Source organism: Lagenorhynchus albirostris, chromosome 3 (assembly GCF_949774975.1).
Source record: "Lagenorhynchus albirostris chromosome 3, mLagAlb1.1, whole genome shotgun sequence".
NCBI lineage: Eukaryota > Metazoa > Chordata > Mammalia > Artiodactyla > Delphinidae > Lagenorhynchus > Lagenorhynchus albirostris.
This window is the reverse complement of record NC_083097.1, coordinates 72,541,684-72,559,070: the sequence shown is the minus strand read 5'-3', so window position 1 is coordinate 72,559,070 and position 17,387 is coordinate 72,541,684. Positions and strand designations below refer to the sequence as shown.

Sequence of the window (17,387 nt, the reverse complement as noted above, 5' to 3'; positions counted from 1 at the left end):
CTGATTTAGACTCAAACACAAGGTAATAGACAGACCTCCCTGTTCTCATTTGACTTGTCTACATTCACACAAGAGCCTTCAATAATTACCCTGACAAACATTTTCAAGAGCAATCCCTAATCCTAAGAGTTGAAAGTTGCTCAAGTAAGGACTGTTTGTACAATATAAGACCATTTTTTATGGAGTTTCACAAGCACCTAGTGAGTTAACAATAGTAATGACCATGACCTGAGCTAACTCCAGCACTCCAGCTACTCTGTCTTCCTGGGGTTAATCTCTTAAACTCCTCTGGCCTTTGTACCTCTGTGGAGTGAAGAAACTGTGTAAGCAATACCTACACGCCTCTATTTATATAATTTAACATGCTTATATTGCCCTTCTAAAACAAATATTTATTGAACACTTTTCTAGGCAGATTCAAAGAGGCAAAGAAACTTAACCAATACTTTTACTTTTTTAATTAAAGATTTCCAAGGTACAAAACCATACTCCTTAAAGGCAAAGTCTCTAATTTTTCACAATATTTTTTTGGGGGAAGGAATGGGGTTTTGTGACTGTTTTGTCTCATTAACTCACTTGTAATACCAGGCATTGTAATGAATGCTTTACTCATAAGTTCAAAGGCTTTGGGGATGTTGTATTAGATATATACAATAAGCTCAGAAACTAACATTGGTTTCATCATGACTCTAACCAAGGCAGGATTGTTCATTATGTGTAGACATATTACAGTATGTTGGGGTATGTCATCCCAGCCCTAATTCCAACACACTACCAATATGACAACCTTGTTACTTGTATCCTTATTTTTAACGGCCCATTTTAATTACTTTGGCACTACAGACATTTACTAGTTAACTATTTATCAGAAGTAGCTATTATAATTAGTTATTATCTATCTTGAGTGTCTACACTCAATCTTAGCACAAAACGTTGTTCCTATGGGATACAGAAATTTTACTGTGGAATATTGAAAAACTTCTTCTGTGTACCCCAGTGGCGGGTCTCTCATCTCTAACGTTGCTTCTCAATAAGAAGTTAATGAAGCTACTTTATGAGCCAATTCTCTATCCTGACACTATGTCCCCAAGCTCCAGAAAACCTTCACATTTGCTATCCAACTCACTTGCACAAGCATCCACCCAAACTCAGGAAGCTGGTTTCAAGAAGTCTCCCTCTCCCCTTGAGTTTCCTCTCCCCTCTCCCTGCCCCATTCTGAGCCGTCATGTCTGCTTCTATGGAATTCTGAAGGAAGGCGACCCAGGTAACAGAGGCTGTGGAAGGAGGGAGGATTTTCTTGAAGTTCCCCACCAGACATCGAAATGTGTTTTGCATGAAGAAAAATTACTAATAGAACCCACAAGAGCTAGATTAAGAGTTAAAGGGCTTTAGTGGCTGGCTTGGGATCTTAACTTCTTTTTATAACTACTTTTGGGGGAAAAGCTAATTGTGAATTGAACACATTTAAATTATAAACCAAAATTTATACTACAATTTATTTATAAGTTGTAGATCACTACAACATTACAATTCTTTAAGAATATGAATAATCTTTTTTCTTAAATTCTGACTTTTTTTAAGGAATTGAGAATACAGGAAGTTTATTTTCATGAGAAAATGGTGATAGATTAGTTTTTTGGGTTTTTTTTTTTTGCCGTATGCAGGCCTCTCACTGTTGTGGTCTCTCCCGTTGCGGAGCACAGGCTCCGGACGTGCAGGCTCAGCGGCCATGGCTCACGGGCCCAGCCGCTCCGCGGCATGTGGGATCTTCCCGGACCGGGGCATGAACCCGTGTCCCCTGCATCGGCAGGCGGACTCTCCACCACTGCGCCACCAGGGAAGCCCGATAGGTTAGTTTTAAATTGAAGACGTTCATTAGGAGCAAGCCTGCAATTTCCTTTCACCTCACTGTTCGTTCTGTTATTCTAACTAGTTTTTATTGGAAATCTAGAACGTGTCAAAAAGTTTTTTATGAGTGCTAGAAACACAGCAATGAGCAAGACAGGGGAGTCCTGATCTAATGGAGTTTACGTTCTAGGAGAAGGGGAGTAGGGAGCGAGGAAGGGGAATGAATACAACAAATGAACAAGAGGATTCAGATACCGATATATGATATAAAGCAAACATAATGAGGATGCGATATTGTGGGGCGGGAGAGCTACTCAGGGAGGCTGTTCTGAGGTGATACTATGGGAGCTGAGTGTGAATGAAGGATGGATGAATGAATACATGAATGAGCAAAGCACTAGTATAGAACTTTCCAGGCTTAGAGACTAACTGGAACCCAGGACCCAAGACAAGAAGGAGGTAGCATGTTTAAGGCCCTGAAAAGAGTCCACTGTCACTGGTGCTGGGTGAACGGGTGGAGATGGGAGGAGGTGAGATCAATGTAGGCAGGGGTGATCCTCATGGTCTGTTGGATGCAGGTCAGAAGTTTCTCTTTTAGTGCAGTAGGAAGTCACTGAAGGATTTTAGGTGGGAGAGTGACTTGAGCTGATTTAGTCTTGCAAAGGACTACTGTGGCTGCTGAGAAGAGAATAGATTATAAAGAAAGGGGCCAAAGCAAAACCATGGGTAATAATTTGGACACTACTATAAAAGAGAGATGGCTTAGATGAGTATGATAAAGGTAAAGATTGACAGAAAAGGATACAATTGAGATATCCTCTGGAAGAAGAGAGATAAAATGCATTTAATTTCCAAATATGGTTAATCCTATACATATTTTTCAAAGGGGATATCCATACTAAAATAGTTTTAAAACATGCAAAAATTGAGAATATCAATTCAGAAGCTGACTTTCATTTAACTTTGATTTCTGTATTCCAGAAGGATCAAGGGCATAGATTGGGTTGGGGTGCGGCTTAGAGGTGAGGTCTGAGGTTGCTGTGGAATTTCTCCGTTTCCAGGCCCATAAAATCATTTGCACATGCCATCTTCTACACGTGAAACCTGGCCAGGAAATGCACTTGGTTGTTGATATGTGACATGTAACTTTTTCAACTTGGCAATAACATTCACGCTTACAACCAAAACATAGTGCCTGAAACCAAGTTCCTCCTCATCCCTGGCAGAACACAAAGTACACGTTCCCAGGAGATGGGATCCAAATGGGGCTCTGCCAGAAAGGTGGTTCTGGACTCACACAACTAACAAGCCGATAGAAAACGCTACTTAACTTGTATAACTGCTGTTATTTTGGCCCTCTTATACACCTTTTGGCATAGTATATGATGTAAAAAAAGAATAGTCGCTTTGCTCAGGAACTTAAAGTTCAGTTAGGCAGATAGGCAATTAAGTGTAAGACACTGTAGGTAAAGCAAGAAGCTAAAACTCAGGCACAGCTTCCTGGGACTTACAGATGTATATGGAAACATAAAAACCAATTTTGTGAGGGCCAGTCATTGAAAAGAGCCACAAAAGGAAGCAAGATGTTGAGGAGCTAAAAAGATTAAAGAGAGGCCTACTAACATGATTACTCTAGTAGCAAATGTTAACTATACTTCAATAAAGCTACAAAAATAAAACTGATTGTGGAAATGGGTACACAACTCGGTGAATACACTAAAAGCCACTGAATTGTACACTTTCAATGGCTGCAATGTATGGCATGTGAATTCAATCTCAACAAGGCTTTTTTTTCTTTTTTTTTTAAGCTGTCTGCAGGAGACCATGCTGTTATGCTCCATGGAAGTGGAGGGGAAAGGCACCATTGAAGGGTTCTGAGGTGTCTTTCTCAGACAGAGATGGGGCATTGGGCCTGGGCAAGTAATGTAACCTATTGGGGTCTCAGATTTTTCATGTGCAATGCAGAGGCAATCATAATAATACTGACGGTCTCACAGGGTGTCATAAGGATTACATGGAATTACGCAGATCAAGGGCTTACGGTAGTCCTTAGCTGTACTGTTTCGTTAAATAGTGTCCCTTTGTTAAAAATATGCCTATTCCCAATAGAAATAAAACCAAAAATAAGTAAATGGGACGTAATCAAACCTACAAGCTTCTGTACAGCAAAGGAAACCATAAACAAAATGAAAAGACAACGTAAGGACTGGGAGAAAATATTTGCAAATGATGCGACCAACAAGGGCTTAATTTCCAAAATATACAAATGGCTTATATAACTCAAAAACAAAACAACAAAAAAAAACCCAATCAAAAAATGGGCAGAAGATCTAAATAAACATTTCTCCAAAGAAGACATACATATGGCCAATAGGCACATGAAAAGATGCTCATCATCACTATTATTAGAGAAATGCAATTCAAAACTACAAAGAGGTACCACCTCACAACAGTCAGAATGGCCAATATTTAAAAAGTCTAAAAATAATAAACGTTGGAGACAGTATGGAGAAAAGGGAACCCTCTTACACGGTTGGTGGGAACGTAAACTGATGCAGCCATTATGGAAAACAGCATGGAGGTTCCTCGAAAAAAAACTAAAAACAGAGTTGCCATATGATCCAGCAATCCCACTCCTGGGCATATGCCCAGACAAAACTAAATTGGAAAAGATGTATGCACCCCTATGTTCATAGCAGCACTATTTACAATAGACAAAACAAGGAAACAACCTAAATGTCCACTGAAAGATGAATGGATAAAGAAGATATGGTGTGTGTGTGTGTGTGTGTGTGTATCTATCTACCTATCTAGATAGATACACACACACACACACACACACACACACACACACACACACACAGGAATATTACTCAGCCATAGAAAAGAATGAAATAATGCCACCTTCAGCAACATGGATGAACTTAGAGATTACCATACTAAGCAAAATAAGTCAGAAGGAGAAAGACAAATACCATATGATATCACCTATATGGGGGATCTAAAATACAGCACAAATTAACACATCTACATCCTCACAGACACGGAGGACAGATGTGTGGCTGTCGGGGGGTGGGGGGGGAGGGAAGGATTGCGGGTTTGGGATTAGCAGATGCAAACTACTATATATAGCATGGATAAACAAGAAGGTCCTACTGTATAGCACAGGGAACTATATTCAATATCCTGTGATAAATATTATTCAGCCATAAAAAGAAACGAAATGGAGTTATTGGTAGTGAAGTGGATGGACCTAGAGACTGTCATACAGAGTGAAGTAAGTCAGAAAGAGAAAAACAAACACCGTACGCTAACACATATATATGGAATCTAAAAAAAAAAATGGTTCTGAAGAACGTAGGGGCAGGACAGGAATAAAGATGCAGACGTAGAGAATGGACTTGAGGACACGGGGAGGGGGAAGGGTAAGCTGGAACGAAGTGAGAGAGAGGCATGGACTTATATATACTACCAAATGTAAAAAAGATGGCTAGTGGGAAGCAGCCGCATAGCACAGGGAGATCAGCTCCGTGCTTTGTGACCACCTGGAGGGGTGGGATAGGGAGGGTGGGAGGGAGATGCAAGAGGGAGGAGATAGGGGGATATATGTATAGCTGATTCACTGTGTTATAAAGCAGAAACTAACACACCATTGAAAAGCAATTATACTCCAATAAAGATGTTAAAATAAAAATATCCTGTGATAAACCATAATGGAAAAGAATATGAAAAAGAATATATGTATAACTGAGTCACTCTGCTGTACAGAAGAAATTAACACAACATTGTAAATCAACTATACTTCTATAAATTTTTTTTAAATACCTATTGCAAATTTCAAATGTACACACATCCACATTCCCAAGGTCAAACCATATACACACAGACACACATGCAGTTTTTTTTTCAAATATCTATCTATATCTCTACCGTTCTTAAGGTTCTAACAATGCAACACAAGCAATAAAGACACAACACTTAGAAGATACTTAAGATTAGGAGGAAAAAAATCACATTTGAAAAATATAAACAAAGCAAAAATTAATATAGTGTCTAAAGATAATGCAGACCAACATAAAAACCCTTCTGGGAGAGTACAGTGAGAGGTGTGATAACAGGCATGATAGAGGCAATTATTTAAAAATGGTGGGGCTGAAGAAACTTTCACCTCCCTTGCTGTTGATTTAAGAAAACCTCCGGAAGAGAAAAGCAGGCTCAGCTCTCCAGAGGGCATTAGGAAGCGTTGGACTCAGAGCAGAACCCAACGGGCATCTGCAGTGTTGTGTGGCAGCAGGAATCATCCTTACCCTCCGCCTTTGCCCCTCGTTTGTTCCCTAGGCCTTGTGTTTCAAGATTTTTGAACATGGCCTATTATCCTCTTAACAACTCTGCAAGGCAGGCATTCTTCTTCTTCTTCTTCTTATTTTTTTTTGCTGTACGCGGGCCTCTCACTGTTGTGGCCTCTCCCGTTGCGGAGCACAGGCTCCGGACGCGCAGGCTCAGCGGCCATGCCTCACGGGCCCAGCCGCTCCGCGGCATGTGGGATCTTCCCGGACCGGGGCACGAACCCATGTCCCCTGCATCGGCAGGCGGACCCCCAACCACTGCGCCACCAGGGAAGCCCAGGCATTCTCATTATTTTTCCAATGATTTTCCGATTGCAGCTCAGAGATATTCCCCCCATTTGGTCCTCTAATTCCAAAAATGGGACTCTTCCTCCTACATTCCATATTTGTTACTTAAAGTTCTTTAGAGCTATCATTAAACTTTCATAAAAACATTTTTTCTCAGATGCTGATTTTCCTTACTTAGGGAGATCAAAAGAAGACTTTTAAAAGTCAAGGATAGTTTATATTTTTGAGGCTGTAACAGAAGATTCCAAACTGGTATTTTCTGGTAAAGTCTGGATTTGCTTCACAATTTTTCCTAGTAACAAAAGCCATGTTGCAAACATGATAATGTCACTGTAGCCTCATTCAGAATATTACTCACTCTTTCTGTTGCTTTGCTACTTCAGCACTTGGGAAAGTTTGAATTTCCCAGTAGTGTGACCATGATACTATTTTTGTATCTTCAGCGTCCACTTATTTTCAATTTAGTGAATCTACGGTTGAGCTGAATTTTGAAAGCTTGCTGGAAAAAAGGAGCTGGATTTTATTATTAAAAGATTTTAAGAATAAAAAATTTTGATATATAAGTATGTTCTTAAGAAGAAAGCAAACATGAAACTTATTATTTCTTCAAGTTTTCCTCCATTTAAATACCAATATCATCTTAATCCCTCAAAGCACATACTTGTGAATAGCATAATATTAATATTTTTGGTTGTAGAATGGATTATAACATTATTTGATAAACACTAGCTACAGATTTACTTCATGACTGATTGCAAGTTTACATGAAATTCAATAATAATAATACCAAAAATGTAAGGTCATCAAAGAAAATTTGGATTCAAGAAATGGGGGGAAAAAACGAGCTCAAACTAGAGCTTTAATTGTCTCCTAGGTATAACATGATTAGGTTAGGCACACGAGCAGGAAGTTACTTGTCTTAGGCATAAAAAATGTCAAAGTAATCAAAAAGTATAAATAAAAACATGGATCACAGAGAAATTTACAAATTCCTATTACCCTTTCATCAAACTGCTAAAGAAAGTTCTATTTCAAGAAAATAAAAATACCAATGTGGGAGGGGGAGTGGGATGGGAGAAGAGGAGACCTACCCCTTTGGTGGGTGGTAGCTGGTAGCCCCAGGGTCCAGCTTCCCTTCAGCGAGCTTTTTATATCAGAGGGGCCAGAGCTGTTCCCGCTTCTTGTGCCCCAACAGGTCCCTTCTTTCACCGCCAAGCTCCTCTCAGGTGTGGTCTGAAACAACCCTTCCATTTCCTCCCGATCGACTGAACTCCCTAACCTTTTGTGTCTTATTTTCATCATCTCTCACCAAGGTTTCCAGTGACTTTGTTCTTGCCAAACTGGAGGACTAATCTCCCACTGATGCTAAATCCTTCCATTTGAAACATCTTTTCCTTCGTTGGCCTCAGAAACTTTAACTATGCTTTAGTTAGCTGCTTCTAATGATCCTTCTCATTCCACACAGCACAGTGTCTTAAAACACACAGATTTTGGAAGCAGATGGACTTGAGTTCAGACCCTTCCAGCTGCCACATTCTAGCTCTGAAGGTTAGGGCAGGTAACTGAACTTCTTAGTCCCATTCTTTCCATTTGTAAAATAGGGATGATAAAAGTACCCACCTCATCTGGAGTGAATAAAGCAATACATGTAAATGTTTTACGGCACAGTTCAGTGCCATAAAGGCAAGCCCTTGTGACATTAGTTACATGTATTCTATAATCAGGTTCTCTCCTCAACCTGTCCCAAAGAACTATTTTATAGTGTCAACACTTGTTTATGTAGCTAACATTGAAATCACTAGCTTAAATGTGCTATGGGAACTCTAAATTCCTAATGCCCAAAATTGCATGTATCCTTCTCCATCTATTAAAACTTCTGGCCTTTTCTATTTAAGTCAAATGACTTAAATAAGAAAAGGCTATCTATCTCTTTGGTGATAGGGTAAATCTCATTAATTCACGATTTATGAGGCAGTATACGTAGTGGTTAAAGGGTGCTTATGCTCAATTTCCAGTTCTGTAACATATCGCTATGTGACCTAGGACAAATAACTCAAAACTCTTTATGCCTCGGTTTCCTCAGTTGTAAAATAGGAAGAGTACTAGTGCCAACCTCATATAATGCTTAGTAGGTATTATATTAATGTTTATTAACACGTTTATTAAATAAAATAAAATTTACAGTGTGACCTTTGTATTGATTTAAACAGAAAACTAAAACAGTAATACTTTCATAGCACAAAACAGGGTGTTTTTTATTAGTCCCTCTTCTTTCCTTTGAATTCTCATTGCCACTACCACTGTCCACTGCTACTGGTTACGTGACCCAACATAACCAGATGATGGTAAAAGCTCCCCACCCTGCCTCTCTAAACCCATCTCCAGGCATTCTTCTATTTTAATCCATTTTTTATTTAAACCCTAATTGCCAGATCAATCCTTTGGAACAATCCTTTCACACTGTGCCCTTTCGGACTACTCCACTGGTGACTCCCACCAATTCTCAGACAATATACAACTACCTCACCTTTGATGGCTTATCTAGTTCCCTATGCCAGGGGCAGGTCTTACCAGGGTCACTAAACCCTTCAGGTCTTTATTCTTGTTCTTTTCCCCTGCCTAGAATGTGCCACATCCTATTTCTTCAAATCTTATCCATCTTTCAACAACTGAGTCTGATTCCACTTGCTCTGTGGAGCCTTTTCAAGCTAAGGCCCTCACCCACAGCTTATGCAATACTACCTAGTATCCTAGAGAAGAGGAGACTTTCTTCTACATACAACTTGGTTCTTACCATAAGGTTCATTTTCAGACTGTTATCTACGTGCTTCATGTGTATATATCTTGCCTGGTATTTCCCATTGCACAATCTCAATACTGTGCATATGGTAGATGAGGTGGAAGCAGATGAGTTCATAGATGAATGATGATCCTGATGGGGGATAAGTAGGGTTTGTTCAATTTTTTTTTTGCTTTAATTTCACTGCTGGATGATTGAATGGGCATTCATAGTCATGAATAGTGATACTATTTTGGCCACATTAATGAGCATACCTAAACTAGAATCAAATAGTTTAATAAGTTCAACTCAAATGTATATTCATATCTGTGTGCAGAATGCTCTTTATTCATGTTCACCAAATTAATGTCTATGTGAAGGAAAGGTACAGTTAAATACCTAACAATTTTTTGTATAAAAAATAAAAGCCTTACATACTCAATACTATTGAAGTGGAGGCGCTTACAAGCTCTTTATAGGAAAGACATGGTGGTAGAGGTGCTGGTTACACCTTCTTTCTAGTGGTTTACATCCACGTACAATACCGAGAAGTTCTGCAAGTGTGAAATGCTATGAGAAAGACCAAAATAAAAGTCTGGTCTGCACTCTCAGTCCTACATTAGTTCCCATGTCTGAGGATCTTTTCTTAGTAACCCAGGAGGAAGAAAAGAAAGCCAGAAGGAAACAGTAGCCGAAGTTTTCCCTTCAGGATGGAAAGATAAATGTTTGTAAGCGGTTTCAAGGCAATGACACTTTAAATGAAGTAAAAATTTAATTAATGGAATTTCTTACAGAAATTATTTTTAGAGTAAAGAAAATAGGTTAGTACTATGGGTTTAGTAATAATAATAATAGTAATAATAAAAACAATAACAGCAACAGCAGCAACAACAACCAGAAATGTATCTGGGTCCTAACAGAGCTAACCTAATCTCTCAACTAGTGGGATCCAGAAACCCACCCAGACTTAATGATTTAGTATCTGAATTTTAACAAGATGCCTACATCCAACTTTAGGAAACACTTTCCTAATCCATTTACATCTACACGAACAAATGATCATAAATGTTTCACTGAATAATGATCCTTCATGCTTCCCAATCCTCAAAACAAGGTCCAATTTTTGTTCTTGTACTCAAACTCTTAAATTCCTTTTTCTTAAATAACAAAAGCAGAAATAACAAAGGATACCCTGCTTAACAAGCAATTAACTAAAACTTCCAGCTAATGAAAAATCTGTTCTGAGTAATGAACATTTTACAATTTCTGTCTGACTCTGCTTCAATCCAAAAAGATATGCCTATAAGATACATGTTTTCAGACCCTTCACACACAATGACTTTCCTGAGCTGACAGACTCAACACAACAGTGCAAGCTGCCAGGAGAGAAACCAGACCCTGGAGTAGCCATAAGGAATCAGTACTGAAGAGGTCACAGTTGGCTTCTGGCTTCCTTCACGTACAGCCAATGATTCTGCATCTCAAAAATACTAGATACTCAAAGCTAAAATAACATAAATTGCAGATTAAAGCAGAATCTATTGGCAGGAGTATCTACACAGAATCCTACCCGGGAAACAAAATGACATTGCAAGACGACATCCCAAAGCATTACAGAATGAGGAAACAGGACAAGTCACTTACAGTCCAACTTTTTGCTAAATTCCAGAGAACTGTCCTCTGAATTTTAAGGCGATTTCCTTGTCCCTTCTTAAGGAGAGGGCCTATGGAAGCTAAAACTCCCATACATCCAGCGGCTACCCAAAATTCATATTTAAGTATTTCAAATTCTCAGATATTCGGTGTCATCTGAATTCAGAGAGTATTTTTACATACATTTTTTTCTAGACTAATTTGCTCTTCAGTTTCAGAAAAAGGTGCTTAAGCCATGCAAACAAAAAACAGAGAAAACAAACAAACGTTTTCCTCTGGTTAAGTTTATTAATCAGAGTAAATGCAGTTCTATCTTATCATCTTTCTATGAGGAAACTTCTGTTCTTTTTTTAGATTTGGAGAATTGCTTTTCCTGACAGAACCCCCAGAACTGAGAACCCTGAACTGCAAACTTGTCCTTTGTCCTAGCTGTTTACCAGCCTTATCAGGGCACACATGGGCTGGCAATGTGATTCTAAGATAAAAATTCCTAAGATATAATTAGATGTTTTTCCAAGAAATATCACCAATGCCATGAAAATTTGTTTGCTCTCTTCTCCTTCATATTTAAAGATAATGATCTCACAATTTCTTGCCATTTAATCATTTTCTTTTAGATGAGTGAGAAACATTAACTTGGCACTGAAGAAAAATACATACTTTTTTTTTTTTTTTTTTTTTTGCGGTACACGGGCCTCTCACTGTTGTGGCCTCTCCCGTTGCGGAGCACAGGCTCCGGACGCGCAGGCTCAGCGGCCATGGCTCACGGGCCCAGCCGCTCCGCGGCACGTGGGATCCTCCCGGACAGGGCACGAACCCGTGCTCCCTGCATCGGCAGGCGGACTCTCAACCACTGCGCCACCAGGGAAGCCCCGAAAAATACATACTTTTAAAATAAACAATACTGAAAACACAGATCTTATCTTAAAACTTCTACGACATTTAAACATACTTTTCTCCAACAACACACTTCTTAAAGCTTATACAACATAAATATAATGAAAATAATGTTATACCCCTGAATTTAACTATAAATGATAAATGACAGAAAGATATAGTCCAAGCTAGTGATGCACAAGCTTTCTTACCGTGCCTTTCAGACTCATTAGTTCAATTCTGAACAAAGGGGATAAAAAGAGAAAGGTAGAAAATCACAAATGCATGTTTGCTAAGTTGCAGAAGAATACTCTCTAGCCCAGTGCAAGAAGTGCTGTGAAAACATCTTAAGTTCTCTACTGAACTCCATCTTTGCTAGAGACTAAAAACCGGTTTTGCAAAAAAAAAAAAAAAAAATCTTTTACTGCCACCTGCTGGTAATTTATAGTCAGTGGTTCTCAAACATGCTTGAACGACACAAATTCTAGATTAAAGCAGAATCTTTTGTCTTTTAAAGGAAGAACATTAGATACAATATATGTTTCGAGAAACACAGACTATCACATTTTCCTGATGCTGATTGCTTCCCTCACTGACACACTGCCCTAAAAGGAAGTCAGAGGCCATTACATTTTTATTCTTCCCCTTTCCACAAAAGCCATTTGACTTAGTCCTAGGCCAGCAATAAGGATTTAAAACCAAATGGTCTTGGCAGACCTGTCTACAGAGTATTCACAACTCAAACACTTGAGGTCAGCTAGAGAAATTTTACTCTTTTAGCCAAAGACCCACAGGCCAAACTGTATTTTTTAAGACTTCTCTACAGGAAACTTAAACTATAAGAATGTGAACATATAGTTGATGGAGGATCCCAAATGAGAGGTCCAAGACTGGAACTGGAATCCCCCCACTGGCAAGATTCTGTAACTGGAAATATAAACGTGATTTTAAAATTCATAAATGAAAGGGTAGGCCCAAGTTCCTGCAGTCAGCTTCATTCCTTTTTTTTTTGGAGAGTCTAAGAATTTTTCAAAGGCTTTGCTAAAAGGTTTTAAAGGAGAAAATTATTCTCTTTAATTTAGAGAGTATTTTTAAAAATCAAAGTAGATAGGTAAAACATTTTGAGGAAACAGTACTTTCTATCCACAACCTATCAACAATTCTTCCTGCCAAAAATAAACTACGGAAGTTCTTTTTTAGTTACGTCACATGACAAGTCATACATTGTAGGATTTTTCATGCCACGTTGCTTTATCTATTCTAAAAATATACTGAATAACATGGATTTGACTATTTTCTCCAAAATTAATGTTAAGTATAATGTGAATCTGAAGGCAGTGTCCCAAGATATAAATCCTGTCTTTTTTTTACATCCCTAGACATGAGCAAATTTGTCTGCTAGGACACTGAAGAGTTGTCTGTAATTCTATGGTTCTATAATTAAGACTTGTACAAATTCTGCTGCCAAAAAATCACCAGAGTGGGTGGTGAATACAGCCAAGTAAACTCTAATTATGGAAGGTGGGTTTTCTAAGATCTTAAATACAAGAAGCAAAGGCAAGATCAGACAACTAAGATAGCTACCAAGGCAATATAAATAGTCTTGTCAAACTCAATGTAAGCCCCCCTTTGGTAACAGCTGTTACCTCTCATAGTTCATAGGTACTTTAAAAGCACAATCTGGGATCTTCTACTTAGAATTCAGCACTTCATTGTTCCCTAAAAAATAGAGTTATGAAATTTACTCATGTCATTTTCACTCCTGGGACCAAAAAAGGCAAGAGAAGTCCAATGTCCCAGATAATCTTCCATTTTATATTTCAGCTCCTCCTCTAGTATTATTTTTAAAGGTTCTGTTTGGAGTTCAATAGAACGCCATTAGCATTCTAAAATGTGTGCAACTCCTAAGTGTAGGGACAGCACAATAAATTTACGTAAACTGAACACATGCATACACCAGCACACAATCAGGCACCAGCATTTTCTGCACTTCAGATGTGCACCCATCTACCCAGAAATGAGGAAATTTTATAAAACAATATTACAAAGTTTTCTCAATAATAACATTATATAGTGTATTCTTCCGGTTGAAACTGTAATTACAGTCTTTAAGTAGAAGTGATTATGCTTTTTCCTGTTTGCTTATATAGATGTCTATGCCCATCTTACTCCTAATCAACAAACTGCATGAATTTCTCATTTGAGCCCACCCCAAATATCACCTCCTCTGTGAAGACTTCCCTTACCTTCGCAGAAATATTAAGTCCTCAACTATATTTACAAATAGTCTGTGTTCACACTAATTACACTGCATTAGAGTTATTTGTATGTACATCTACTGTTCCAGACTGTGAATATCTTATGGACAGAAAAGGCATTTAATTTCATCTTTTTGATCTGCCTTCCGGGCTTTAAACTGTGTGCTTTAAAATGCATGCTAATGAATGACTCAATGCTTTTCACACTATTTCTTCTGCCATAGAAACGGTTTTTCAAAAAAGAATGTTCTACCAAACTGTATTCTATAATATTAAATGAAGCAAAATATATTATCCAGATGTCTTAAAGTATATATCATTTTGGGCTTCCCTGGTGGCGCAGTGGTTAAGAATCCGCCTGCCAATGAAGGGGACACGGGTTCAAGCCCTAGTCCGGGAAGATCCCACATGCCACGGAGCAACTAAGCTCATGCACTACAACTACTGAGCCTGTGCTCTAGAGCCCGCAAGCCACAACTACTGAGCCCCCGTGCCACAACTACTGAAGCCCGCACACCTAGAGCCCGTGCTCCACAACAAGAGAAGCCACCGCAACGAGAAGCTGCACAGGGCAACGAAGAGTAGTCCCCGCTCATCGCAACTAGAGAAAGCCTGCGCGCAGCAACAAAGACCCAATGCAGCCAAATATAAATAAATAAATAAATAAATAATATATATCATTTTAATGCCCTCCATATAAAGGATCTGTAACAGAGCATATTTTATTCAGATTAAATTAAAATGTGCTCATTTTAACATATATACACATTAGTAACACATAAATTGACAATATGATGCTTCACGATAAGCAGCAGTTATTTTCTTGTAAGCGGCGACACTAAGGTATTTCTCTGTAGAAACTTCACAAAAGACACTTTTTAGACCTGATACTCTCATTTCCTCTTACTGCTCTCCTTCCCCAGCCTCCTCCACTACAATTTTAACAAGTTTATTTCAACTAAATTGAGATTAAACTTTACTTATACTCAAGGATCACAGAAGAAGAAACATGAACATCACATGAAAGTGGGAAATCCCAGCGCTCTCCTACCTGTGTACCTAAGCTGGCTGCCATCATGTGAGTCAGAAGTTTAGCTGCAAACATGGAATACTTGGCACAGAAGATATGGGAAAGAACAGCCAGGCAGAGACCTGTAGAAACAAAAAAAGCCCATGTGTGGTTTTACAATCCATGAATAAACAGAAGCATGGTAAAATCTCTGGAAAAGGTAAGCACATAAGGCCGCATAGCACAACATCTCAGGGAACATTCATGTTCCAATTTTAATCCAGTCCACTTGACAAGACATATAAAATCCTCACAGTTATTAAGCCCAAGGGTAACTTTAAATTTCAAATATCTACTTGCTTATTTCCCTACTAAAAGTAAAGCACAAATTAAGCAGATTAATAATTTAGACAAGTTTTACTGTTTAAGAAAAGAATCAAATTCCAATCTAATTTTCCATGATCAGGTGGCTTGCTAAATAGAGATATTTAGGGAGGTGAATAGGATTTTTCAGGCATAAAATTGTGAATGGTGCTACCAAAACTCAGGTTTGGTAATTACCCATTTTTGTCTACTAGAAATAATTATGTAATTACAACAGTGGTGATTATGAATTTTTAAAGCAACCTTATGCTCCTGGGTGCCAAAACCAGGAACAAAATGTGTTCTTTCTCATTGAGATGATTTTTAACCTAAACATCTACATTTCCAAGTAGTGTGAAGAACATTATTCTTATTTTCTTTAAATCTACTTGAATTCACCTACCTATACTACTTCAAGGGGAAGATAAGAACCTCAGGACTAACGCATAAATCTTTTATCTTGCAATTTGTATAAATTTCTTTTAATGTTAGGTTTTAAATGTAGAACGTATATATATTTTGAAAATATTTCCTGCCTTTTAAAATTTAAATGTGCTGCACAAAGTAACCTATTTGCTTTATCACTTAAGCCTTTTACTCCACTCTCATCCTCAGTAGGGTTATTTTGTCTAAGAAGTGTTGAAACATAACAACTGGCTTGTGTATGCTGCTTTGCCCTGTACGCTGCATGCATTAGCTCATTCATCAACGCCTCCGTGGCAAGCAGGAGACGCTGCATTTGTTTAACATTTTGTTTCTTCATTATCTTTTCTGAAGCCATGGAACAAACTTCTCAAGTACGTACACCACACGTTGGCATAAGTGGACTGGGCATCTGCAAAATGCGCACATGGGGTCTGTGACTAATTGTCAGCACAGAAATGCCTCTCAGAAATCCTTCTGGGAAAAGCTTTCAATATGCTTAGGTTTGCGTTAGGTAGACAAAGTTCCACACAGGAAGTGAGGCTTTGCATTAGCCAAGGCTTTCAGCCTAGAAATTTGGCCAAGAAATCAGGAGTAATCCACTTTTAGGAAGGCTGCCATGAGGTGTTCTGGGACAGGTGCGCAGGTCCTGGGGCTGCCTGCCCAATCCACCCACACAGGTACACAGTATAGCCAGAAACTGCATTGTTACTTAGGTAGCTTATAAACTATTTAAGCTGTTGCTCCAAACTCACAAATGTACACTTTGAACTTCCTGTGATGGTCAGAGTCACCTTCAACTGAAGGTTCAGGTTGAGTGTGACAGTGTGTGTGGAGGGGGTCTGTGTGTGTTACCACACTGACTTAAAAGCAGGGCCTTGGAAGTCTCATTTCATTGCCGGCCACATGATCACAAATATGTGCTTTACTATGAGTTTACTGTGGTGGATGGTAACAATATGAGGCAAGGGGATTAGGGCTGGGCAAAGGAGAAATACTCCTGAGTCAGCTGTTTCTTTCTAGTTCACAAGAAGAACTTATTCACAGCCTTTTCCCCTAACTTGGTAATTCTCCACTATACTCCCATTTCATGATATAAATTTAGTACAGTTAAACTTGACCAGATCAGTAATATTTAATTAAGTCTATTAAGCTTCAATTAAAATGCTAGCATAACACCTGGTGGCAGTCCAGGATTCAAAGCCAGTGGCAGGAGAATGGGCTAGGTTCTATTAGCCTGTAAGTGTAATGTATGATGATTATCTAGATGCATTTTTTATTTAGGAGAAAAGAATGCGGCTAAAAAAACCTCAAGCAGCCTAGCCTCAACTGGCCTTGGGAGAGATACTGAATAGATTTAAAGAAATAAATACTTCAATTACCAAGTTCCTAAACACTATATAAGTATTTATCTTTTATTTTCTTATCTGATATTGAAGAGCTGTATTCAGCAAACATAATTGAAATTTACAAGTCAGTTTTTTAAAAATTGTAACTTTTTTTTGGTTTAAATTCCCTTAATATGTAAATCACAGGGTACAAAA

The 17,387-nt window shown here is 38.5% G+C and overlaps 1 protein-coding gene across 1 annotated transcript in view; it reads right to left on the bottom strand.

Moving 5' to 3' along the window:
• Positions 1–17,387, bottom strand: part of ADGRV1 (adhesion G protein-coupled receptor V1) — a 564,972-nt gene that overhangs the window by 276,814 nt on the left and 270,771 nt on the right. The window contains exon 85 of the mRNA XM_060146321.1: positions 15,100–15,200. Coding sequence (XP_060002304.1) covers positions 15,100–15,200 — 101 coding nt within the window. The remainder of the gene's footprint in view (positions 1–15,099; positions 15,201–17,387) is intronic.